Raw genomic sequence first — 27020 nt, 5'->3', positions numbered from 1 at the left:
CTTGTAACAACATTTATTCTTCAAACTGGAATACAATAAGTTCACAAAGAATTATTGATAAATGGTGGTACACAGAGAGTTGAAAGAATTCTTTAAGTTTATAGTAATTATTACTTTAAAGTTATGTTACTAATTTAATTTATAATAATATGCTTTAATTTTTATTTAGCATTCTAGCTATCTACAAGGACCGGAGCTCAGTTGGAACATTATCACCATTTATTTGCCTTAACCCATTTATTTGAGGCCATTGGTGACATTGAATGCCTCGTTTATCTAGTGGCTAACTAATAAGGCTGCCGATCCCGAGTTCTTGGGTTTAAAACGATTCTATTTATTAGTGTTAATATTGACTAGGATATTCTTATCTGAAATTTTCGAGCTAATGTTCGAAATTTGGAGTTAGTGTGTTATTTCAGTGCCTGCTAGGTAAAGCCGTTGTTTCTGCATCTGAATTTTCTCCGGTGGTCTCGGATATTCGAAACAGCAAATTATGACAGAGGGATGAGTGAGTCAACGCAGTTTGTTTTATTATCACCTAATCTTTAATCATATCCTCAGTTACTCATTCCTTGCACTTACATCTCCACAACTTCTATCTGTCATAATTCATCATCATTATTTGAAATAAAAATATCATAGTAGAATCATAAATGTTTCATAGTAGACTCAGTATTCAATGAAAACTAGTGGGTCTCCCGCGAAACTTCGCGTTTATTCAAAAGTTTTTTTAGCTAACTCTCTAACCAGCCAATAACTTTTTTCCACTCTCTGCAATTAATTCTTTGTTAAATCGTAACAATTTAGTAAATTGCAATCAAGAATCCTCCTTATTTTTCTGAACATCTGTGGCAAGAGATCTTCAAAATGAGGCCATTACATTTTTTATGTGCAACTATCGTCCGATAATCACTGGGACAAAACTTACGGCTTACACTATTAATATATAAGATTAAAGCTAGCACTTGACAATTCACATGTAATATTCATACTCTATCCTTTAAACGATAATCGGCTAGTTGCAGCTTTTATGTCACAGGTGCTACTCTTAAACTTCCTGTTATATACTCATTTAATATTCTAGCCACTCTCGTAGCTCGCCTCACGCGTTTATAGTTATTGCACATGATGTAACAAATAATATTTAATTAACGACCGCCGTCGTTATGAATGATAACATCACCGCACACACCGCGTGACAAAATGTTGGACCGCTTTATATATTTATTATAAGGTGTGTATTGGTTTGTTCTACTATAACACAGTAAAGGATACAGTTATTTATGGACTTAGTATTTGCAAAAAATACACGGTAGTAATCGTGTAGAATTTCGTGTTACCTAAGTTTAGAAAGGAGCTGTGGTCGTTAAGTTGATATAGCGAGAAGTAATTGGAGTGACCTATGACCAGAGAATGTCAGTTAAACTAGGTGGGCTATTTTACAAGTGCTCGATAAAACATATATGGAAGCGCTATAGAAGAACAATAGAACTTACGTTCATTTTGCACACACGAAAAATAACGTTTCGTTTGAAATGTGACCCAAAGGAACTATAGAAGAGTCCGATATATTCCCGCCTAATACAGATAACCGTGCCTACTGTTACCGAAGATCAATTAAAAAGTTGGGGAAAATTATGCGCTTGCATGTGCGCGTCGAATTTGCCACATGTGTATTCACCATCTCGCATTGAAGCGATTTGGTGGAATATATTCCAAAACCTTCTCCACAAAAGGAAAGCAGCTCAGATAATAGCAGGCTACATTTACAGGCTGTTAGTTTTAAGAGTGCTGATGTATTGTTTATTTACGTGTTAATTCTAATAAATAAAAGAAATAGTAGGTATAATTTATTTTCTATGTCTATATAGTAAAAATTACATATTGATTTTATTTATACCGTCTTTTTTACAAAGTAGGTGTGAGGACGGGCAAATTTTCCTTCTGGTGGTAACTGGTCACACCATAGCCCAAGAGCATTGGCGCTGTAATAAATATTAACAATTTCTTAGATACAATGCGCCGCCAACTTTGGGAACTGAGATGTTATATCCCTCGCGTATAGTTATACTGGCTCACTCAACCTTCAAATCGGAACACAAGAATAAGTGATAAATGGTATTTACTCAGATAGATTGGACAAAGTTGTAATACCAAGTAAAGTAAGTTTAGTCACATAATCTATTGGTACCCGATTTAAAGTTCACTATTGACAGTTTTCCATCAGATTACTATACTAGATGACATCGCATGGCATATGGTCTTCACTATATAGAGTTGAACTGGTACAAAGTATTTAAAATCAATATTTTTTTCTACCTAACGTGAACGGTTATTTTTAGATGATAACTGTAGCGGTTTAAGTTCACATGAGCTCAGTAGTAACTACTAGTGTATAAATGACTGCCTCGTTGCTAATGTTGCTAGCGTATAAGGAAGCAGATCCTGAGGTCCTGGATTCAAACTCCAAGTCGAGCCATTAAGTTATTGGATTTATTCGCCCATAAATTAAAAAAGCAACCCGATCTTTGCTTGCAATTGTTTACCTGCCAGTGCCTCGGAAAGCATTTAGAGCCGATGGTTCTGAGCTTGAACTTTATTCCATCGAGTCTGTACCTTCGAGAATTTGTGAAGATGAAGAGTGAGTTAATAGGAGCACACACTTGTGTACTATAATATTTCCAATGCGATTGGCTAGTCTCTTTTCAGATCAGCAGTCATGAGCGAAAAATATCAGGAGATCATCATAATCTTCATATTCCATATCAAATATTCCTTGTGTATCGTATGTCGATCAGGTTTGTCAATGGACAGAATCACTTAATAGGGACGAGTACTGCCAATGGCGTCACTCACTTCACAAGATTCGCAAAATACTTATTTTCGGATTTGGCGGGAGTCCAAATCGACCTTGGATCGACTTACTAATCAGAGCAGATTCGATATGCTTTGAAGAATATTTAAAAATCTTTTGTTTATACTCGTTCCAAATAATGAATATTATTTATAAAAGTGTAACTGGAATTTAATGATGAGTAATACTTTCATGCCTTCACCTGTTGCATGTAAATATGTAATGTTAGACGCTTAATTTATTACTAAGATCCAAATTTGTTTGAATAGCCTTTTGTTTGTTTGGATTTTAATATTTTTTTGATAGATTTAAATCTAATTTATAAAAAGTACAATAAAATTAAATGCTGTACAGTTTTAAAATCGATTACGTTTAAAAAGTCTACATGACAATTATAGAATTACTTTTTTTCAATGATATACTTTTGTTTAATTTGCATAAAATAAAACTAACGAATAATTATTTTAGTCCCTATCAACTTGATATCTTGTTTAGTTACTAAATTAAATGACTTAGTCATGAGGATGACGCTGTGCAGTGACCAAGTCACTAATTTTGAGCGCTGAGTAGTAAACACCAGAATAAACTTGAATTTTAGTTCTATTAAAAGTTTGAAATAAATAGAAGTAATGGCGTTTTAAAAATAACAAGTAGGTTATAGTAGATTAAATAATAATTCCTTTCATTTTCATTAAGTTTTACGCGATGCGAATATGAATGAATCTGATTTAATAATAAAGAATCAAGTACAAGCATCTCAAAGAATTGTTTTTTTTTTTTTATAAATATTGGACAACATCACAAAAACTCTGATCCCAATGTAAGTAGCACGACGGTACCACATACACCCAGACCCAAGACAACATAGACAACTAATTAACTTTTTCTACATCGACTTGACCGGGAATCGAACCCGGGACCTCGGAGTGGCATACCCAAAAAAACCGGTGTACACACTACTCGACCACAGAGGCCGTCAAAGAATTGTATGAATGGTTGGCATGATCCGTGCCCATAGTGGCAAAAGTCCAGGGAAACCGATGACGTACCCGGAAAAAAATATTCTAAGATATGCGCCAAGATGAACTACAGAAAGACGGAGCTTAAATTCTGTATTGTTATTATTTTATATTTTAGTACATTACTCTACAACATTGTTTTTTTGTTTTTAATTTTCTTTTTGCAACTGAAATTCGAAGCCCAAAAACCCCAGCAACATAGACCATCGTCTATGTGTAATAATTTACAAGATATATCAGCATACAGAAATACTTCAAGGCGTTAAATCATGTAAAGAAGATTATTATTGTATATTTGCATTGTATAACTAAACAACGCCTACTGGTAGACTTATGATGTATAATGTGTAAAATGTAAACATCAATCGCATCCTCGCGTGGCCTCGTACAATCATCGCAAGTGGGTATCGGAAGGAAGTTAACGGAACACGCATCGCTCAGCGGCGATGCGATGACTTACCAATGACATGTGATAAAAACGTAACCTGTTTTCCGAGAGACTTAAGTCATTTTCGGGGTAACTAGTTTCTTATCGCTGTCGAGTCGATGGTACGGTTTTAAATACCACGAATAAATGTTTAAATTTTTGTTCGAATAGTGTTTATTGAAATTGATTGTTTTAGTTTTATATATTATAATAATCTTACGAGTAACATTTTGTGTCATGTAACTTAGAAGCTGCACCCAATATATTTTATACCAATACATACTTGGTGAAAGCCGGTTTGGGTAGGTATTGCTCACTCATCATATATTCTACCTCCAAGCAGCAATACTTATTAGTGTTGTGCTCCGCTTTGAAAGGCGAGTGAGCCAGAGTAACGACAGTCACAAGGGACATATATCTTAGTTTCCAAAGTTGGTGACGCATTGGTGATGTGAGGAATAGTTCTCTTTCTTAGAGTACCAATGTCAATATTAGTATTCACTACTCACCACCAGGTGACCCGACGGCCTGCTTGTATTATAAAAAAATACAAATATATTAAAATAAAGAATTCGATAGATATACAAATGTTTATTAAAATCATACACAGTGCCAAAGTCATTTATTCAATTCTCTTGAACATAAGCGTATATTTAAAGACTAACTTGTCAAATTAATATAACCGCCTCAGGCTAAGGGCCTCCTATCCTAAACCTACCTATGTACAAACGAAATATATAATCCAGATCATGAATTTGCAAGTTATAATAATAATTACAATTTAACAAGTTTGTTCAATCATTTTTACGTTGGCGTAAACTAGATAAGTAAACAAGAAGAGTTATCAAAATGTGGTACAATTATTTCTACCTAGTAGAAAATCATAACTATATTATATGTTAGGTATATCACCTTCAAAAGCCATTAATTTTTTATCATAATGTTTTAATTACTTTTGCTAGAATCTGTGAAGGACTCGTAATTATTATAATCTTATCTTAGTTCCGAATATTTTAGCGTTTATTAACGTAAATAATTATGTTTATATAAGTATGCCTATGCAGTACCTAACTCCTTAATGTATAGTGGAAAGCATTTTTTGCAAGGGCCCTTAAGAAAACGGTATGCTTTGTGATTAATGGAGGACAAAAATAGGCTATTGGATTTTGGCGTTTTGGGAAGACCCGGGCCCATGGACTAATGTATTGCACAGGAGCAATTATGGCACTGACAGAACTGCCTAAAATACGTCTATCATAAAACGTAGTTAGCATAAAATACACAAGACGAAAAATACGATACATACAGGATATTTTTAAAATTTAATAGGTATTCATCTGTAAAGTTTAAAAAAAGTTTGTTTGTTTACTAAAGTGTGTTTATGTGTGATCTTACTAAATATAGACTTAAAAAGTCAAGTAGTAAATAAGGGCTTGCTTGCTTACCTTGTAGTTGAGACCTTGTACATCCTCCTCTAGTGAAACATCAGAGTACATGTCGTCAGCTGGCTCCCCTCCCGACCCGCACCCGGACGAGTTGAAGGACGACGACCGGTACAATTGGCTAAAACAATGATAATGCCTCAGTCTATTAGCTATTCAGGATACCTCAACAGGACAGGAATTTGAATCGTGTTTTCAATTTGATGCAGATAGCGACATCTGTTGTGAAAGTGAGTTAATTAGAGCGCCATCTATGGTAAATTCTATTAGACTTTGTACAATCTCAATACAACTTAGTTTGCGCTTACGTCAATAGATGTCGCTACAAGTACCAGCCCTGTATTGTTTAATGTCAAGGAACTTAACGACTTCAGGCTATGTATGGATAAATCGAAGTTCCAAATAGGTATGTTGAGTAACTTAAAAGTTTAGTTTAGTCATAATCTACAGCATTGTGCTATTCAATTATTATTTCTTACTGTAATGATGACTCATTTAATTTTGATCAACGCTATGGGATAAAGATACCTCTTTTGAGCTGTATTCTCTTTTTTATGATCTCTACAATAAACTAATTTGACAGGAATAAACGACTTGCTCTCCTTTTTAACCCTACAAATGAGAAAGAGATAGCAATTTTATCCGATGAAATTAGTTTAAGGATTACGTACAAAATAATCAGCACTCAAGATATAATGGTAACTCTTGAACTTTTTACAATTATTTCATACATTTAAGAGATGTATCAGGAGTGTGATGTATATATTGTTAACTTGAAATAGTTATAGGCAAAATATTTACCTAGCTAAAACATTGGAGCCGATTTGTCGTTTCCCCGAGCTGAAACAAAATATTTTTTTATTAATTTAGATTAACGGTTATTGGTATAAGTACAAAACGTTGATCAGTTCTTTAAAAATAATATATTTTTATTAAAAAAAATATACTTATAATTTAATCATTCAGGTAACCATTTAGATCATATTACAAATAAGTGCATATTAGTGATACTAAGTATATAATAAACTAAAAAAAGGTATTTTCAAAGCGTTAGTATAAGCTGTGAGGAATTATAATAATATTGTGTAAGTCTATTCAATATATATATTTTTAAATATAGTGTATACTTGTATATATATATGTGGATAAAAATGTTATATTTAGAATTATATTAAGAACAGCATTGCACATTGAACTTCCACCCACTCTACCTATATCGAGCCCAAGGCTCAGCAGAATAAGGAGGTTACTAATGTTTCGAAATTTATGACTCGATTTTCAAATAACATTTTTTTTAAAAGCTTAATTTATAAATTTGTACAACCTGCCAGCGCGTTATATTTTAATAATTATATTAATTGTTAGCACGTTTGTTCTCTGAGCTGTGGAAAAGTGCAACCGACATACCGTGGGGGAAAGAAGGAAATATTTTTGCATGTACATACGTACATCGCAAGCAATTATCACTTTTATGTATCTGTACGTAAGTCATAATTACATAATGATTCGCTGTTCATTGTTGGTGATGTAACTTGATTATAATGTGTTTGATTTTCGGCTGTTTAGGGAGACAGTGGGTTTAATGTATTTTATTGAATTATGTATCTATGTTGGTTTGATAGTGTTATGTATGTTAATGTTTATGGAGATAAACTTTAATTTAAAAAGTTCTCATTTTATGGTTAATTCAAAAAACTTGCTAGCACCAAGTTGAATTTATTTTATAGAATAGTTATGCAGATGGTAAAATGAGCCTCCCGATGGTTAGAAGTACCCTATGCTTATAGACATTGGCACCGTGAGAAATTATAAATTGCTCGTAAAATCCTACTGGAATAAAGCACATTTTGATTTTGACTGAGTTACAATTTGTTTCTTCTAAAAAGAAAAGAGTAAAGTACTTGTAATAATTTACTTAAATAATATATATGTCGGATGTCTGTTTAAGGTACACATACTTCTACTCTACGGCGAAAAATTTTCGGAAATACATTGAAAACGGATTTGTTTCAAATATTATTGAATGACGTTTCATAAAGACATATATAATATAACTTTTGCATTATTTATTACGTTATATTTACAGTATTTATAGAACTGTAACACACTCCTAATCTGTAGTATTAGTATCGTTTGTCTCCTGCTGTTTGTTCCATAAATACAATATATACTTCTATACTGATATTATAAATGTGAAAGTCACTCTGTCTGTCTGTCGCTCTTTCACTGCCAAAACAATGAACCGAATTTGATGAAATCTAGTATGAAGCACACTTGAACTCCAAGGAAGGATAGGCTACTTTATTGCCTAATATATGACAACTAACCCCCTAAAACGCGAGCAAAGCCGCGGGCGACAACTAGTTATAAATAAAATGAAATAACATAAAGTCAATTTATTTGTTATTTATAGTGTATATGATACATGAGCGTAACCTGTACTTATTACATTGTCGACTAATAATCTGTACTTAGACAAAGTGGCGATGGTGAAATCGCATGGGTACGCGCTCGCCATGAAATTGTGTAAGAAAGCGATGCACCGCAATGCCTTCACGGAAAGTATAAGCCGAGTTGGGGATACCGTTAAACACATTTCCTTTCAATTAAACCTTCATTTGAACTGAGTTCTAATAATAAATAATTAAGTAACACAATTGAAGTTTGCACTATTCCACATTCGAGCAGCGTGCTGGAACAACTTCTAAAAATTCTCCAAAAAATTTGGCGAGTTCCTTGACCAGCAGTGGGGCATTTTCAGGATGTTACTTTACTTGCTTTTATTTCAATGATTAAAAAATCAAACGCAATTTTAATATATTCTTCAATGTATGAAGCCACTATGTTTTGTAACATAATTTAAAAAGTATACCAATTTAATTTGTACGGTTAATGTGGGTCTATGAATCTTCAACTTACTTTTACTTTCAACTTTTAAACAATTACATTTGAAGTCCGTTATTAAACATATCAAAAGCTAGTCATATAGATTTCAATTTTATAAAAACTTCAAAATGATTTCTTACTAACTATCAAAATGTTTTTTTATTATTACAATAAAATTTATTACTTATAACACTATCAAATGACTCGGAAAAATAAAAAAAAATTAAAAGCATAAAAGACAAAAATGGCCAATAATTAAGAGATATAGATAGGCATACTTTAAAAAAATATCTGACTCCAATATCTTGAAAACGGTTTGGTTTAGGGGTGTTCCATAGTCAAATCTGTCAGGAATGATGGAAACTACAACCTTTTAAAGGTTCTAAGTTTTTTATTTAATTTAAGTACATAAATATCACCTATAGATTACTTGATACGTGTTTATAAAATGAAGGCGATGTTTATTAAAACTGTTTATAAATTTACCGACACAAATATGCTTGGTTTGCGTTTTGTTTATACAACATAAACATTATACAAACATACTTTTTATATGACTTAATACTATTTTAGATCGGAAATAACGGATTTCTAATTATCGTGGTTTAGTATAGTGCATTACATTTAAACTGCACAAGTTCGAAACTTTAACTTTGGTAAAGTTAAAGTTTGTCTCGACTTCAAACCAGTAGATATATCAATATGCAATCGGGTTTTTAGAAATAACAAATTATATGAACTAATTAGAAGTAAAAAGAATTTAAAAAAAAGTCATCATATTACCGTTAATATTGAAGACAATCTCTATAATAAACAAAGATAGAACTATTGTTATCCTTTATTTACTGTACACTTTATAAAGAGATAGCATACTCAGGAATGGAATTCATCTTATATTAAAATTAAACAAATCTATTTTTTTTATATCAGCTCCGGAGGTACATTCATTTAGCGAGATACAATTAACCGGTTTATAATTTTAAAATACTTAAATAGTTTTCTAAACTGAAAGTTTCTTTATATATTAAAATAAAAGAGATAACAATTTAATAAAAATAATTAGTGCGCGGAGATTAAACTGATTTGGAATGCGTGAGGTATCGTTATTCATCAAGTTGTTACAGAATTTTGATACTTAACCATTTTCTCTTTTGGTAATTGTCTGTGACGGTTGGCTGCTATCAAAAAGTGACGCGTGCGTGATATTCATTCTATTTGTTTTATTATAAAATACTATTACTGAGAAAATTATAAATCCAAGCAACTTGTCACACAATTTAACTGACCGCTGCTAGAAAGTATAATTTGTAATATTTTCAGTGTTATATCATACAATGCAACTCGTATCGCTGGTCGTTTTAAGATATACGAACTAAATTTTGTATGTAATTTTTTCTGATGTAACAAATTATGACTTAAAGTATTCTATTTCTAAACCGGAAGGAAATTAGTAAAATTAATCATTAAACAAGATTGATTTGTTTGATTGTTTAGGTCAAATCCTGCAAGCCGAATTAGACCATTTCCTCTTATCCTACGGAGTTAAAATTTTACATGTTGGTTTAATTCCCATCACAATGCATTTCAATGGTAACCATGACTTGATTTCTACATCCAGGATTGGTTCCAACATTGGGTCAACAGCGTATATATTTTATTTTTAAAAAAGTGTTGTATTTTATTATTTTCAATTTGAGTTTACGGTTAAATACAAGAACATTGTCATCGCGTGTCACACGCCTCCGCTTGTTGAACAATAGAATGGACACTATAAAATACCCATGCGTACGCATTGTTACGCTGTCCTGCGGTGACTATAAAAGAACCTCGGATTGAAAAATAAAAACTAAAATCGAAAAAAAAAACCACTACGGTACGTCATTTTGTTTTATATTTGTACGTATAAGATACCGTACGATTAGAAGTAATACGAAATCTACTTCTAATCGTTTATAATTTGAATTCAAAATTATTTTTTATCTATTTTATGTCCTAGAGAATGATTATCAATTAAATAAATGTTATTTTTTAATAAGTTTCGACATAGTTTTTTTGTAATTAGAGCGTGAACTATAAGGTCAAATGAAAAATAAAAACGAAAATAATATCCAACTGGCTAAACCAATTGTTGTTTAGATATGTATCAGGCCTTGTTTTCATAAAATATTTTTGAATATTACATATATTCAGCAACAAGCAATTGCAAAGAAACAAAATTCTATTTGCTTGTGTGTTATATATAAATGATGTATGTAAAGGTTGCATTTATTTCTCAAAATTCAAATAAATATATACATACAATGTTTTATCGACAATTATGATTAAGGTAACGAAATTATTCCCAGAGTTTAGTATCAAAACAAAGTCTATCCATTAACCCTCTGTAGTCATGGTCATAGTTCTTCTTATTCACATATTATGTGTACCTGTATAATATATATTACCTGTAGGGCCGCTTTCTGTAATGCATGTGGATATTTTTTCGCTCCAGCTTTACAAATAAAATTTTACTGATAATGACTTATATCTGTGATCCGGTTTAGTGGTAAAGAACACGGGGAAATACTTCAATCATCCACATCACTAATTGTAACAAACAAACTATTGTCCAAAACACGAGAATCAACTATATCGGAAATGCACAGCACTTTTAAAAAAAATAAATCATCGGTATTCTATTTTTGAATTGATTTAATGCGCGAACTGCAGAATGTGCGAGCGGTCGCGATATACTGACGCATCACGGCATCAACAAACGCAATGGTGGGCAGGCTACATGGCAAGGCATGAATTATCCACAATGGTTGACTGCGAAACACTGGCCGTTATTAAATTATTAAGCAGTCCGCGGCGGATGGACGCAGGTTGTTCATGTTACGACTATGTCCGCGAATTGCTAGATCGGTGCACAACAACGTAGTATATATAACTGTCTCGCGTGTCATTTTAGTTGATTTTTTGTCATATTTCGGGCGGTGGAAGTAAATTTATCAATGACATTATTTTCCTTTGATGTATTAATAAAATCAATATTATTTTTCGTTTGCTCTTTTATAAAATACACTAATATTATAATGATGAGAAAAATATAAAAAAAAGAAAAATAATCAGATTGAATTAATAATAATAGATTAAAATAGAAAAAAAAATTTATCTCGACGTTGTTATTTTTGTCTGTTTTCTTTTGTTTATGATTGTATCGCAAAAAATATATGGTTTGAAATACACTATTATAAACTGTCGCTAGGAGTACTTGTCAGTTGTCATACACTTAAAAGCACTAGGCCGTTATCTAACAGCTTAAGTTAAGTGGAGTAAGTTAAGGTCGGGTCTGTGGTACTGTTTACTACACGTGCGCGATTTCTAAATTAGGTTTTTTTTGTACTAATATCGCTTAGTTTCACTAAAATTTGTGTTGTCCTGCGATGTTTCTTGTGTATTACTTGTTGTGAGATAAGTGTTTCTTTAATAATTTAGTAGTTGGTGATGGAATCTGAGGAGCCTCCGGATGAGGGCGGAGGTGACTCCATAAGTTTGATTTTGTGATGTCTACTGATACTATAATTAGAGAAGACTCCAAAAAAGTCTTGAAGGCTGCCAAACGCTCTCAAACCGCTGCAGAGAGTATTCTAAACAAACGGGATGCTTCCTCTCCTCCTAGCGCTTAAATTCACACACACACACACACACACACATTCACACTCCCCGAATTTAGTGGTACTAAATTGAAGTATAACGACTCCGATCAAAGCCCTTTTATTGTCCACGCCTCACGAGTGGAACCCGACGCATCAGCTGGTTATACAATTAGTTTGCTTAAATTTGCTCAAATTATTTACAGAAGCAAGGTCTCTGGTGTTCTCAAGCGAGGAATTATGATTTAATTCCTGCAGGACGCAACCGTGTTGTTGTTGAATTTGAGAATGCTTCTTCTGCCAATAATTTCATTGACAGTTCATTGTTCCAGGAGCTTAATTATAAAATAATTATCCCAGCTTTTCACATTACCCGAATGGGTATTGTGAAGCAAATCCCCATCGACTGGTCTATGGAGGAGTTCCTTAGTAGTATCGAATGCTACACCCCTGGCTGCCGGGCTATAAAAGCAAGAAGGCTGAACCGTAAATCTATCACTGATGGTAAAACTGAGTGGTTACCTACTCAAACAGTTGTTGTGACATTTTTAGGTCAAACCTTGCCTGAGAGAATCTTTTGTTGCTACACTTCACTTCCAGTAACTCTTTACTCCCTTCCCACTATCCAATGCAATAATTGCTGTCGCTTTGGGCACACTCAAGATAAATGCAGGTCCAAACCAAGGTGCTTTATGTGTGCTCATCCTCTTCATGGACGTTACTGTCAAGTACCCCGTAGTGAGGTTACATGTCTGTCCTGCTCAGGTCCACATCTGGCTATTGACCCCAATTTCCCAGAACATATGAGACAGAAACAAATAAAAATTGTGATGTCAGAGGAAAATATCCCATACTCTGAAGCCTCTCTCCGTTTTCGCCCTACCCGTCGCTCTTTTGCTGACTCCGCACGCTCTTCTCCCAACTCTATGTCCACTCCCACTCGCCCTACGATGAGCTCTCTCACTCCAATTTACGAAATCTCCAGCCCTTTAATCCCTCCTGTTTCATCCCAACGGAAAATTGTACTTCTCAACCAACGACCTCCCCCTTCCCTTAGTAAGGGATTCGACAAAGAAGCTCACTCTGCCCTAGTTAGTTCTCCAAAATCTTCCCAGCTTAATGGCTGTGCTCTTATAACTTCAGATAATCATCCTATACAAAATCTTGAATTGTCCCATATCATACAACTTTTGCTTTCTTTATTCGATAATATTACCAAGCATAATATCAGTTTACCGTACACTGTCACTGAAAAACTTAACCAGTTCACTCCTAAGTCTTTTAATAAAAATGGCGACAATTCTGCAATAGAATTGCAAGAGCATTAGGCATAAAAAACATGAAATTATCTCTCTAATTATCTCCTACCGTCCTCATATTTTGGTCATCTCGGAGACATGGTTAAAGCCGGGTTCACGTTTTCGGGTTCCTGGATATTCATGTCTCCGCGATGATCATGTTAGTGGATGGGATGAAAGTGTCCTTCTTCTTAAACATTCCCTTATCTATTCATTGATTCCTCTCCCTCCGCACTCTCCATCTTTTAAAATTGTAGCCGTCAGAGCTATAAATTCAACCTTCGTGTCAATTTATATTCCTTCTCCTAATTCTTCCAATATTTCCGAATTAAACTCTATCCTCTTAACTCTTCCTATCCCTTTAGTTGTTGTAGTTGACTTCAACTGCTATCATACTATGTGGGGTTCCCTTCAGTGTGAGTACCCTTCTGCTCACCTCATTGATTTGTTTAATGATAATAACCTTTGTTTATTTAATGATGGCTCGCCCACTAGAAGAACTCCTCCATCTCAGAATCCCAGTTGTGTTGACTTGTCCTTAAAGTCTCCCAATCTGGCCTCTCAGTGTAACTGAAAGGTATTATCCTGCTCATATGGTAGTGATCATCTCCCCATTCTTATCTCCTTATCCAATAGTGTTCCTGTCTCGCCTATGCCATTTCATCCTCTCTTAAAGTTTCGTATCTCAAAGGCTAAGTGGGCAGAATTTTAGCAATGCGTTACAAGCCAGACAGATCTATTTCCTGTAAGAACTGTTGACAACTTTTTACAAACTTATAATGATTTTATTTCTGCTTTATTAAATTCGACCAATCAATTCATCCCATTTAAAAAGTCTCCTAAAGATTTCATTCCTTCCTCCCCTTGGTGGGATTATGAATGCACGGAAATCATCCGCAAACGGGATGAGATGGAAGAGGTCTTTCTGGAATTTCCGTCTTTAGAAAAACTTTTCCTTGAAGAAACGTAACGGCTGGTTTTGTTTTTGTGAGAGTCTTTCTCCACGAACCCCTTTTTCACTTGTTTGGAAAAAAATAAAAAACTTCCGAGGTTCTTTCAGTGATAGTATTCCTGTTTCTAACGATCCTTTTGTCTGGCTCTATGATTATTTGGATAGACTGGCTCCACCTTTTGTTCCTCCTGAAAATTGTTTTCCTTCATCTTCCCCTTCTCCTCCTTCCTATGATCGAATGGATGATCCTTTTACATTTAATGAGCTTTGCTCTGTTTTAGACAATCTCCACGACTACTCCCTTGGTATTGATGGTATTCCTTACTCCTTTTGAAAGAAATGTTCTGACTGTTCAAAATTAATTTTACTCTCTATTCTTAACAAAATTTATGAAACTGGGTTTGTTCCTGAGTCATGGAAACATCAAATCATCATTCCTATTCTTAAACCCCATAAAGATCCTCAAGTCTTTATTTTCGATTGTCGATATTTCGATGTCTCTATTTCTGTTCGAGTCCAAGGTACTATGCATCCCGCAATAATAGTATGGAAGGGGTTACCACAGGGCTCGGTTTTAAGTCTCATTCTCTATAGTTTATATACTTCTGAACTTGACTCTTCTTGTTCATCCGATTGTAACATATTACAATATGCCGACGATATAGCCCTATATTATGCCTCAGAATCTATCGATGATTGCTCTGTTCGCCTTAATTATGCTATACAAAATCTTTATATCTGGCTAGAGGATCATGGCTTATCTCTGTCTGGTCCTAAAAGCTCTGCAGTGGTGTTTTCCAGAAGAAGATTGATACCGGATGTTGATATTGTTCTGGAAAATGAGACCATTCAAGTAAAAAATAATGTAAAATTTTTGGGGGTATGACTCTCGTATGACTGGCACGGTCCACTTTAATTACGTTAAGGAAAAATGAGTTTGGTGTAAATGTTTTGAGATCTCTTTCAGGTGAGTGGTGGGGTGCTCATCCCTACACTCAGAAACTCCTTTATAACGCCATTGTTCGGCATGCTCATGTTCGACATGCTCATGTACATTTTGAGTACGGGTCATTCTTGCTTGAACCGTCTAATAAATCTGCTTTAGCCGACTGGGACAAAATTCAAGCTAAGTGTCTCCGCATCATTTGTGGTGCTATGAAGTCCTCCCCCTTAAAAGCTCTCCAAGTAGAATGTCTAGATCCTCCCTTATTCCTTTGTAGACAATATCTTTGTGACAGATTTCTCTACATAGGTGTTCAAAATTCTCGCCACCCATTACTTCATTATTCCATCTTCAACTTATTGGACTCATAAAGAAGCTCCTTGCCTTTTCAAAAGTTATGAAAATTTTATTGCAGCATCTCCTCTTCTTCAATTTCCTGGTAATCCTTTGTTTGCGTTCCCTTTTGATGCACTTGATTTTAGGCCCAATGTAATTACATATTTTGGTATTAATAAAGAAGATCCTGGAGCCAACGTTCGGTTTAAAAACCTCTTAAATGAGCAGTTTCCCGGGTGGCGAACTATGTTTACAGACGCCTCTAAACTATCTGCAGATGTCCCTGTGGGTTCAGTGGTGTGGGTTCCTGACATGAAGCTGACTCTTAGTTTTAAATGCTCTCCCAGGATATGTTTTTTCTGGAGAAACAATAGCTATTTATGAAGCTTTATCCCTGGTAGAATCCCACAACCTTAATAAAACCATAATTTTTACTGATAGTCGCAGTTGTTTAGAGGATATTTTAAAATTTCCCTTACGTTCTAGAGATGTTCACCCAATCAACCTCAAAACTCGGGAAATTCTTTTTAAGTGTCACTTTGCTGGAATTGAGGTAGCCCTTGCATGGATTCCTCGACACTTCGGGATTTCTGGCAATGAACAGGCTGATATATGTGCTAAGTGGTCTATTCGCAATGGTACGGAGACTTATGCTAACTGTTTTGCCCAAGATTTACGTTCTCTCGCTAAAATTGATTTGAATAAGCGCTGGAATGATGTATGGAACTGTACCCGTCATGTAAAAGGTAAATATTATGCCAGTTTGCAACTTGATATTCAATAATAATAAGTTAAGTGATTATAGTCTTTGTTTTTATTGAATTAGAAACGTATTTTATTTAGAGCGTCTCAGAAAGGTATCGGGGTGGAACATTGACTACTTTCTTGACGTGAATCCGCCACTTCACATACTTTTTATACGAAACAAAAAATTCCAAGTAAATGTATTTATTAGATCTGACAATATATATAATAAATCTTAGTTATTTCATTTCTATTGCGATCTGTCGAGTCTGGAGCCGACTTCAAATCAGATGAAATTTAGATAATGAATTTGGTTCTGTAAAAGCTGCAAGGCTGTAAATTAAAACAATTCCATAACCTGCATAAGTCGGATGAAATTCTGCCCCAGCTGCTGTATAACTACTTTCAGCCTATGCAAGAATTCATTATGTAATAGAATTGTTGTGTGATGGAAGAACATACTAACAACCACATAATCACATTTACAATATTTAGAATAAAGATTTGATTTGCAAATACTAAAAATACATCCATTTTTTTCCTTGACTTGTAACAGAATAGTTACAAGGTGTTACTCATTAACGTATAAGTTTGTATTTGGTATGTAAGTTAAAATGTGTAGCTAAGGTCAAAAATCAAAACTACAGCAGTTACATACATCTAAACAATAAGACTAGGGTTTTTAACGTTTTAAATAAATGTGTATTCGTTCTTAGATAGGGGAAGTGATTAAAAACGGAAATAAGTTGAGCGGTATTGTGGGTCAGACGAAATGGTCGTTTTAGAGACTTTAACCGCAATTACGAATTGACCGTCGATTATGCAACAATAATATTATTTCGATTGTTGGAACGTAAATTGTTGTGTGTTGAGCAAACACGAGACACTAGGCACAAGGACATAAGATTGCAGCTAAATTACCAAATTTTTAAATTTAGCTTAACCTATTCGATTTAAAAACATATTACTTGAGTTGTGTACAAGTTGGTAACTTTTAATTTCTGGTTTTCTTTTGGTTTGTTTTGGTGTTCTTTTACGCGGTTTACAGTAGAATGAACTGGCTGAGACTTCACCTAAGCGAAAATTCTCCAGGCGACCTTTCCCTCTCTTTCTATCGTAGACGGTTTTATATTGAATTTTTTAAACTTTTTTTTTATTGTAAAAATTTAGATGTAATTTTTAATAGCAATTTCGTTTCTTCTCATCTACATATTTTCCAATGTTATTTATTTATTTTATTGGTATTTAATACTTAATATATATATAAAGCGAAAGCAACTGTGTTCCAACAGGGTGTCCCGCGACAACTCTTGCTTTAATCTATATTTTTTTGAGATATTTTTGCATTTTGACATGCTATGTCCCATAAATGATAAATAGAGTCATTAATGAGAAGTAGCTTTTCATATTTTAATGATGCTACACATACTAACATTGGTTTACCACATAAATTGGTCTTATAGTGATTTAAGCTCAACGCACCGGTGACCACACTAACAACATTCTAATTAACGCCCCGTATTTATAGTAAAACGTCTTCTACTGACTGCGTAGTTTTTTGTTTTTTAATAAAAAAATCTACCGAATGAAATCTGCTAAAATTTTAATTAGGTATTTTAAATGAAATTACATTAGCTGATATTGTTATTCTGTATTAAGTATATTGGTTTCGTTTTTAATTTTAAGAATAAGCGTACAGGTATATTTGTTTGCGCGTATAGACATCGTTCATCTAAGTACTGAATCGAACACCCCACTTCATGGGACAATCAAAAGTATAGATTAGAATTTTTTATATTTTTAAATATCTTACCATTACAATACTTTTAGTTAATATAATATATTTTTTAATGTATCGAATTTTTCTAATTAATTTCGTTTGCGACTTAAAATTAGTTTAAATCTAAACAAAAAGTAATATGCTTTACCTGCGCGGAATTTATAAAACTTTATAGTACCCAAACCTTCACCCGATTTATACTTCCTCGAGGAATGAAATAATAATAAAAGCCTAAGTCTTTCTTCGGAATGAAAACTATCGACACACGAAATTTCATTAATATCGGTTCAGCAGTTTAAGCCTGAAGATTTAACAGACTGTTACTTTCGCATTTATAATATTAGTAAGGAAGTAGGGATAACAGCCAACAGGTATATGATATATAACAGGTATATAATATATAATATGTATCAAAAATAACGTATCCCGTACGTCAGTTTTCAACATTCCACGAGTGAGATGGAAGTTAAGTCTTACAGAATAGCACTGTTGAACAGCATATGTGTAAGATAGACTGCGAAGTAAGTTATTACAAGTATCACGCACAATTTGTGCCGGGTGTCGTCGTCATCGTTCCTCCTGCCTGAAGTCCATCAAAATATGAATATATAAGAAAAAGGCAGAATAATATTTATAATATTTTTATTTCAAAATAGCGCACACCGTGGCTTCGCACGGGTGCAATGCTGGTATTAAATATAATGACTTTATATGCAACGTTCACAGCTTTTTTGTTATTAGACAGTACAAACCGCTATGTCCCTGCATTTTAAATCTGCAATATCTTCCAAAATATCCATTTTAAATTACATGCTGTAAAGGGCCGTATCAATCTATATTAATGCACAATGTTTTTAAGGTATTAAGTTAGGTAAGGATTAATGCTGTATTGCTTAAAAGTACTTCGTAAATAAGCCATTATTTTTCGTAAAAAGTAAATGGTTATTGTGGGTTATCCAAGAGATAGACACACCATCGCGAACTTTTTTGGAGACCTTTTTAAGGTGTACAATATTGTAGTACATTATTTTTATATGTCTCGTAGGATTCAGCCAGCGTTTGCAATATAAGCGCAAAAAAATGTGTTTATTTACGACATCACTTTAGAAACATCTAAAATTATTAGTGTATTTTATTGTGAATGTATTATAAATATAAACCTTTTCTTTTGAATCAATCTATCTATAAAAAAAACCCGCATCAAAATCCGTTGTGTAATTTTAGAGATCTAAGCATACACAGGGACAGGGAGCGGTAAGCGACTTTGTTTTATACTATGTAATGATTAAATATTAATAATAGGATTTTGTAAGGGTTCCGTTTTTAAAAGCGGAATTTTAAACACGATTGTAACTGATCTAGCAACATACCTTGTTTCTGCTCAATCACGAACAACTTTTATAGGGTAACTAAGTCGTTTTACGTAGTACACATTTTAAATAGCAAATATATTGACTAAGACATTAATTAAATTTGCACGTGTAAGCGCAATGTACGAAATATGTGTTGTGTTCGTTTAATTAAAAACATGCGCCATCACCGAGTCACTATTGTCTAGCCAGTCGTACGATATACGCAAAAACTTATTAGCGGATCGCGTGAACATGGGCTTAAAACGGATATAATAGACTTTTTTATAACGTTCTGCATGAAGACACAAGCGTTCATTAGTATGTGGTATCAAGTTATCGATTGAATTATGACGTATGATTGATTATTTAGTTAACAAGGCTCCGCTCAAAATTAACTCAATATGTTGCTTGGAATACTAACGAAATATCATTTAACTTACAAATAGACAGGGTTCGTAAACTTTTTCGATCAGACTATCAAAGGGCGTGATGAGAAAAAGTATTTTTTTGTTCAAAAATAAATTCACTTTTTTCCACAGTTTCCAACGAATTTAATTCTATAACGGCTTCATAATCTATCATTGCTCTGCGGACCACAGATTGAGAACCACTGCTGTTTAATGACATTGACTAAATACTAATAAGGCGACTCTTCTTAATAAAAAGAAAATTAGTAACATACAATTTTAAGATTTTTATGTACAAATTTATATCGATTTTCCATATACGCCTATGAATCACAATAATGAATGGACGCGGAGTCCGAATCCGAAGTTCGTGATGTGAGTTGACTCATTGATAATCTAGGCAGTGATCATGATTGCGATCCACAATTCACTGGCCTACAGAGCAAAGGTCGAACACTGCAACTAATTTTATTTACTAAATTATTACACACGTCTGTTTGTTAATGTCGACAAAATATAGGGCAACAGTGAAGCGTGAACCGCCAAACCATTATATAAGTGCAATTAGAATCTGATAAATATTTATTACGGTTTATTATTTTTATATAATCATATTTACAGGGTCTAAATTTGAAATTTTGAGAACGTCATTACCGTTCAATAATATATAGATTAAGTATATGAGTGACAATATATATTTTTTAATATCTCATAAAGGTACAGCTAAGCAACAAGTACCAATAAATAACTCATAAAAGTTTAAGGTTACAATTTTAAATACACCAACTCCTTATAATATAAAAAAATATTAATTTATTTTAAATGTTAATTTATATGTAATAAATAAAATAACCCGAGCTACAAAGAAGTTGCATGCAAAAAAAAACAAGCTTACTGTCGCATGGAGCCCCATCGTCGATGCGGCAGGTTTTCTTGGTGGCTACGAAAGATAACACAAAAAAAATGATAAGCGAACAAAAAGAATAGAGCAGAAATAAACACAAAACTAAACAAACAAGGCAAGTACTAACTATAAAAAGTAACTATTACGAAGATTACTATTGTAGAGGCAATTTTATGTCTCCGATACAAAGGTGACCACACTTTAGGAAGGAATATAATCATGTTCAAAAGTATGTAATGTATTTTTAAATTATTGTTTCATTGCCTTTGCATTTACAAACAGCGTCTAGACACAGTAATATGATCAAAATACTAGAAAGAGACACCTTCTAACACAGTAACATACCGGAATACTAGAAAGAGACAAATAGCCTTCTACTGGTAATGCAGTAGATCTTTTTCACACATTTTAAACAATATTTACTGTAATGCTGGATATCTCTGTCTCATTTCTACATAGTAATAATTCTTGTGAGAGCATATAATTGCCTTTACTTAGGATTTCCTCGTATAAATAACAAAGCAGATAGCCGGTAATTAAAAAACTAGCTTACTGTTAAAAATTAATATAAACTATGTACTACCCATTATTAAACTATTATTGTAATAATCGATTGACAGACTCTTAAACACATTTATATATTATATTAACAGGTAAATACTAGTATTATAGTTTTGATAATACATATAATATAATATTCACTCATATCTTGATTTTGTCGTTATTTAAATGATAAAAATTAACTATTTTTGTAAATAATATTGAATACTTTAAAATAATTTTAATTGTTGATGATTTTCTAATTGGTATATTTATAATTAGAATTGAAATAAATATGTCGACAAACAAAATTATACCGTTGAAATTCTCTAAGAGAAAGCATCTAAGTAAATTAATGTTAGCCACATCGCATTAAAAAATGAATTCATTAAAAAATATAAATACAGTGTAGTGGGGTTAAGAGATACAAATATATGTCAAAAGTCCCAATCAATCGAAAAGGTACCAATTTCAGACTTTGTTAATGAAATATATTTAAAACTACCTAACCGTAAAAAACGTTTATTAAGCTACAAGAAACAAAATACTAATAAAATTATAAAATTAAATATTTCATGGAAAATCAGAAAAAGTACCCCAATGGTCAATCTATAAAAATTCTGTAAGATATTAAAGGAAATTAATCTAAACAGCTGAACGTTAAACGGGCACCCACGTGAAAGTCACAGATTCGATCCTGACTTGGGCTAATGTCGTAACAACAAATTCAAGCTTTGCCCTACGTTAGAATGAAGATAAGAACAGCATTATTAGTAACTCTTTAAAAACAGGCACAAAGATGACGGTAGCACCGCTCGTTATGTACGTAATCATTTATATTTATATACCTGGGTGGTGTCCGCCTAAGACTGGTTCTCGTCCAGGAATGTCGATTTAAATGATTGCCTGGACTCCTGGAGCCATTTTCTAATCTGTTGACAAGTAAATATATTATTAGTAGCGGTACTTGATTTACCACGAAGTAGAGTGTAAAATTATTCAACGAGATATACAAATATATATATTTATTTTTGTGTATTTTTTAATTGTTTGTTTTAATTTCGTCGTATTGTATTACTTATTTTTTATACTCGTAGGTTATACGGTCGTTGTAGATCATTTAGAGGTTTTCGTGAAAGTCTGAATACACTATTCGAGTAATATATATAAAGTTTCTAAATATTGGTACAGTCGACTAAAGAATCGATATTATTGTGGCCTCCAGATACATTATAATAAAAAAAGAATAAATTTTGAAATTATTCATTATATATTCATCGTCTATTGTGTTTACATAAAAATCCCTTTAGGTTTCACTTTGTGAATTAGTATTTGTAACTTTTCAACTAAATCAATTTTAAGAATAATAATTTCACAGTTATAGAGAATGAGACATATGTTTATATGATTTATTCACAAACGTTCAGTCATCAAACGCTTAGATATACTTTTAATAATAATTATAATTTATTGATCTTTCTATAATCAGAATATACAAAGCAGATTAGACAAAAGGCAGATGGGGCGCACGGAAAATTAATAGTGAAGCAAAAAAGCGGATACATCCGCTTTAGTTGCTTCTCTATAATATTCCGCGCGTTCCATCAAATAATTGTTTTATAAAAATTCTATTCAACAATTTAATGGGATTGATTTGATTTTGTCAACTTCAAAGCCAACCTGTTTTTATTCATGTGCCAAGTGATATCGTTTTTTAATATGTTTATAGTTTAAAAAAAGACATAGTAAGATTTAAAATTCATATGATATCCGACATTTCATTCTCCGGCGATCTTCTTTGTTTCGACATACACTGCAAGTCTTGTCTAAAACTATTATTATTAATACAGGTTGAGGGAAGACTTGTGTTTACAAGCACGTAAAACGCTCGGGCCGTATTTATGAGGGCATTGGCCGTTTGTATTTTTTTTTTTGTAAAGACATAATTTGTCAGTAGTTTTGTACTTGGAATGCAATTTAATGATATTATTAACATTCAGTACGCATCATGTGCTTACTCATATGTATTAAATATTTCGTATACAGTTTTGGTGAATTTTCAAAGGCAAACTTTTTTTTCGATAGGAGTCGAATCATACTATAACTTTTTTAATAACGTATTAGTCAAATGTTTCAAACGTTAAAGTTTTTTAGTCGGATATGTATCTGTAGATATTTGGCTTTAGTCACGTGTACCTATAGTACATTTCAATGGCAGGAGGAGTAAAGATAAACAAACCTTCGATTAGTCCTTGCGGTTTGTTAATTGTTCTGCTATATATGCACAATAAACAGTTCTTAATTAATATATTTTTATTTATAATAACTACTTTAACGCTTTACCATTAATATAAACCTTTATTTATCTGCCAAAGATCCGATAAAAACTTTTTTTAAGAATTCACAATGAATACCACATATTATTTAGATGTCAACCAATTGTGTTCTGTTAATTCAAGGCCAAAGTTGTTTATTTATCTATAGTCCTCTTGGTATTGAAATAGACTATATAGCGCTATAAGGTAGCACACCTCTATTATTTTAAATGTATATTTATAAATTAATTTCATTAAAAGCTCGTATTATTAAACAATAACTTATTCACATCGTACGCATCGTATTCGCATTAGTTATTGTTTCATTTCAAAAATTATTTATTTTTTCAATTTAAAGTACATAATATGTCTATAAGATATTCAATGGTTTTTAATCAAATTCATATGATATTATATGTAAAATATAACGCGAAATATATTATAATCAAATTTAATGAAAAGACGTTTTAACTATGTGTAAATCAGTTAAAAACGTTTTTAACATTTTATTTATTTAATATCTAATTATATAGTTTACGTGTTAGCCGCTGGAGTGTCTCCATCAGCCTCCCCATAACACTCGAAGTTCTCAGCATCGGATATGGAGTTACCGGGACTGGAGTCAGCCGTGGCGACAGACTGACTTCCGGATTCTGTGCCATTCTGAAAAATAAATAAAAAAAATATGAGATAATATAATGAAATTAGTATTTTCCAATACGAGAGCTAGAGCTAAAGTATTGACACTACTACTTATTATATTATTTATTGAACAAAATAACTCTAAACCAAACAGTTTGCCAAACAAGTAACACCAGTGCGTAGATGTCCAATAGCGGACACATGTATTCTCTCCCATCTTAAAAATGGTTAGTGTATTACATCTAAGAATTTAATTCCATGATTGCGAGTTTCCTTACGGCGTTTACTTTTACTTCCGAGCACGAGATTTATTATAAACACTAACTAAAGTCATTAAAACTTAATCGTGCTTGACTGGATGTGAATTCGCGATCTTCGATTCGTATCTACATATATATTTTAGCTTCGAGGTTTTCCTACTTTTATAATAAAGGAAATAAGATTAATATTCTGATAACGAAGTATATTTTATAAATAAAACATCATGATTAAAGTTACAAATTAAAATTACACTATATAAGTAGTTTAAATTCATTAAATTTAAACCATATTGAACTTATTTCACGGTCATGAACTTAATTAGAAAATTGGTTGCTAGATTACAGTTTTTATGAAAAATTCTTGAGCTGTACAATAATTAATACTTATTTATTCACGTTTTTTTTTATTTATTTTTAAATGATCATCATACATATTTAAACCCTATTTTAGGGAATAACTAGCGGTCCGCACTGGTAAAAATAATTTTATTCAATACTAAATCAATTCAAAAAAATAGAATCTGAATCCCGATTGCAGCGCCACTTACCGGGTCTAACCTAATGTCAAATCATCCTCACTATATCAAAGACACCCATTTTTAGCAGATCAGTGACACACGTATGGAAGAATTATATATGTATTTATAGATAAGTATAATGAAGAGTTACCTGTAATTTTCTAGGCATGTTTCCTGGTGAGGATCTCGGTGACTTGGTCCTCTGAAACACGCTAGGCGCCATCATGACCGCCTCAGGCACCGTGGATTCTGAAATTACAACATAATTTTTTGCTAAAAAAATATTGTAATACAATTAAGTAATTATTGATGGCGGCAAACCAGTAAATTGCTGGTGACAGCTGTAAGTATACCTTTTTGGTGTTGTGTTACGAAATAGAGCTCGACCCCAAATGAGCAAAAAACCGAATGATTATGACGACCAATAAATAAGTTTATTGTTGTATGTATGAAATTTCATAATCTTAAATGTTTCGAACATAATGTTTTTGCACGTTTACCTTGCTCATTTATTTTGATCAAACCCAAGATAATAAGAATATTTGATTCTACATATAATTATATCTGATAAGCAATCTTTTTACTTTTTATCGCACACATTATTCCTTCAAGTAGCAATAACGGTTACTTATGACAAGATTTTTGTATTATTTATTGTTTACTAACGTATTTGATTATAATACAATATTAATTTCTTTTTTAAGATTTGGTTAGAATTGGTAAGATAGGAATTATTTATAGTCATCAAATTCATTAAAATTAGCCACTGTATAAACTATGAACGCGTGGAATGGTGGATAGAATAGTAACAGCAATTCCCGTTGAATTGCGATTTTCTGAGCGAAAATATGAATGTATTAGATATATAATATAACTATAAGTATACTTGCAAATAGCATTATATGAATAAATTTTACCTAAATTGTAATCAACGATCTTCATATGAATGTATATAGTACTTAATTTGTTTGTAATTAACGAGAATTTTTTGTCTATTTCGTTGGTTAAATATAGGCATTACCTTTGGTTCTAAAACGATGATCCATATCAAATTAACTAACTTGAGATAAAAATCTGTATGTTCATTGGTGTCAGGCAGAAGAAGACGCAGTAGACGACTAATGAGTTTTTAATTACCTACTTAGACGGGATCTGTGCAAGCCCGTCTGTATAGGTACTATCCGTTCATCACATATTCTACCGCCAAATAGCAATACTATGTATTGTTGTGTTCCGGTTTGGAGGGTAAGAGAACCAGTGTAACTACAAACACGAGGGACATAACATCTAAGTTCCAAAGGTTGCCAGTGCATTGGTGCCCACCTAACTTCTGGTAGCCCATTTGCTCGTCCAACTATCTATTTCATACAAAATGCCAAATTAGTTAACCTAACTAGACGACGAGATTTTTTTGTTGTTATAAATATAATAAATCCGAGTAAGTTTCGCTGTTTGTTATTCATTACATTGGCACAAGCCAAATCAATACAAATTCCTTTATTCAATCTAAAAGCATTACACTCACTTATTGATTGTAAAATTAAACACTACAGCAGCTGGACGAATTCCAATGACATGTAAAAGTCGATTATGTAGAAAAAACATAGTTTAATCTATGGGTTATCAACTAAATATATGTGGCAGCATGATATTAGTATAAAGTTTATCAAAAATAAATAAAACTACTGCCAATAATTGATTACATTCACACGTCAGTCACTCCTCACAGATTAATTACACTTCCTTATTAGAGAAGTCTACAGGAG

General features: G+C 32.7%; 1 protein-coding gene across 5 annotated transcripts in view; it reads right to left on the bottom strand.

The window, feature by feature from the left end:
- Window positions 1-27020, bottom strand: part of LOC113403034 (rab11 family-interacting protein 4B) — a 95428-nt gene that overhangs the window by 25590 nt on the left and 42818 nt on the right. For 4 of the 5 annotated variants that reach the window (XM_026643445.2, XM_026643446.2, XM_026643447.2 and 1 more), the window contains 6 exons: window positions 25406-25503; window positions 24373-24497; window positions 22368-22451; window positions 20971-21015; window positions 6544-6582; window positions 5746-5863 (listed from right to left, as the gene is read on the bottom strand). In XM_026643445.2, the coding sequence (XP_026499230.2) occupies window positions 5746-5863; window positions 6544-6582; window positions 20971-21015; window positions 22368-22451; window positions 24373-24497; window positions 25406-25480 (486 nt within the window). In that variant the 5' untranslated portion in view covers window positions 25481-25503. The remainder of the gene's footprint in view (window positions 1-5745; window positions 5864-6543; window positions 6583-20970; window positions 21016-22367; window positions 22452-24372; window positions 24498-25405; window positions 25504-27020) is intronic. The other variant, XM_026643442.2, reaches the window with a different exon arrangement.

The sequence above is a fragment of the Vanessa tameamea genome, chromosome 16 (genome assembly GCF_037043105.1).
Source record: "Vanessa tameamea isolate UH-Manoa-2023 chromosome 16, ilVanTame1 primary haplotype, whole genome shotgun sequence".
NCBI lineage: Eukaryota > Metazoa > Arthropoda > Insecta > Lepidoptera > Nymphalidae > Vanessa > Vanessa tameamea.
Note: the sequence above shows the minus strand (reverse complement) of the source record. Positions and strands in the feature narration are given on the sequence as shown.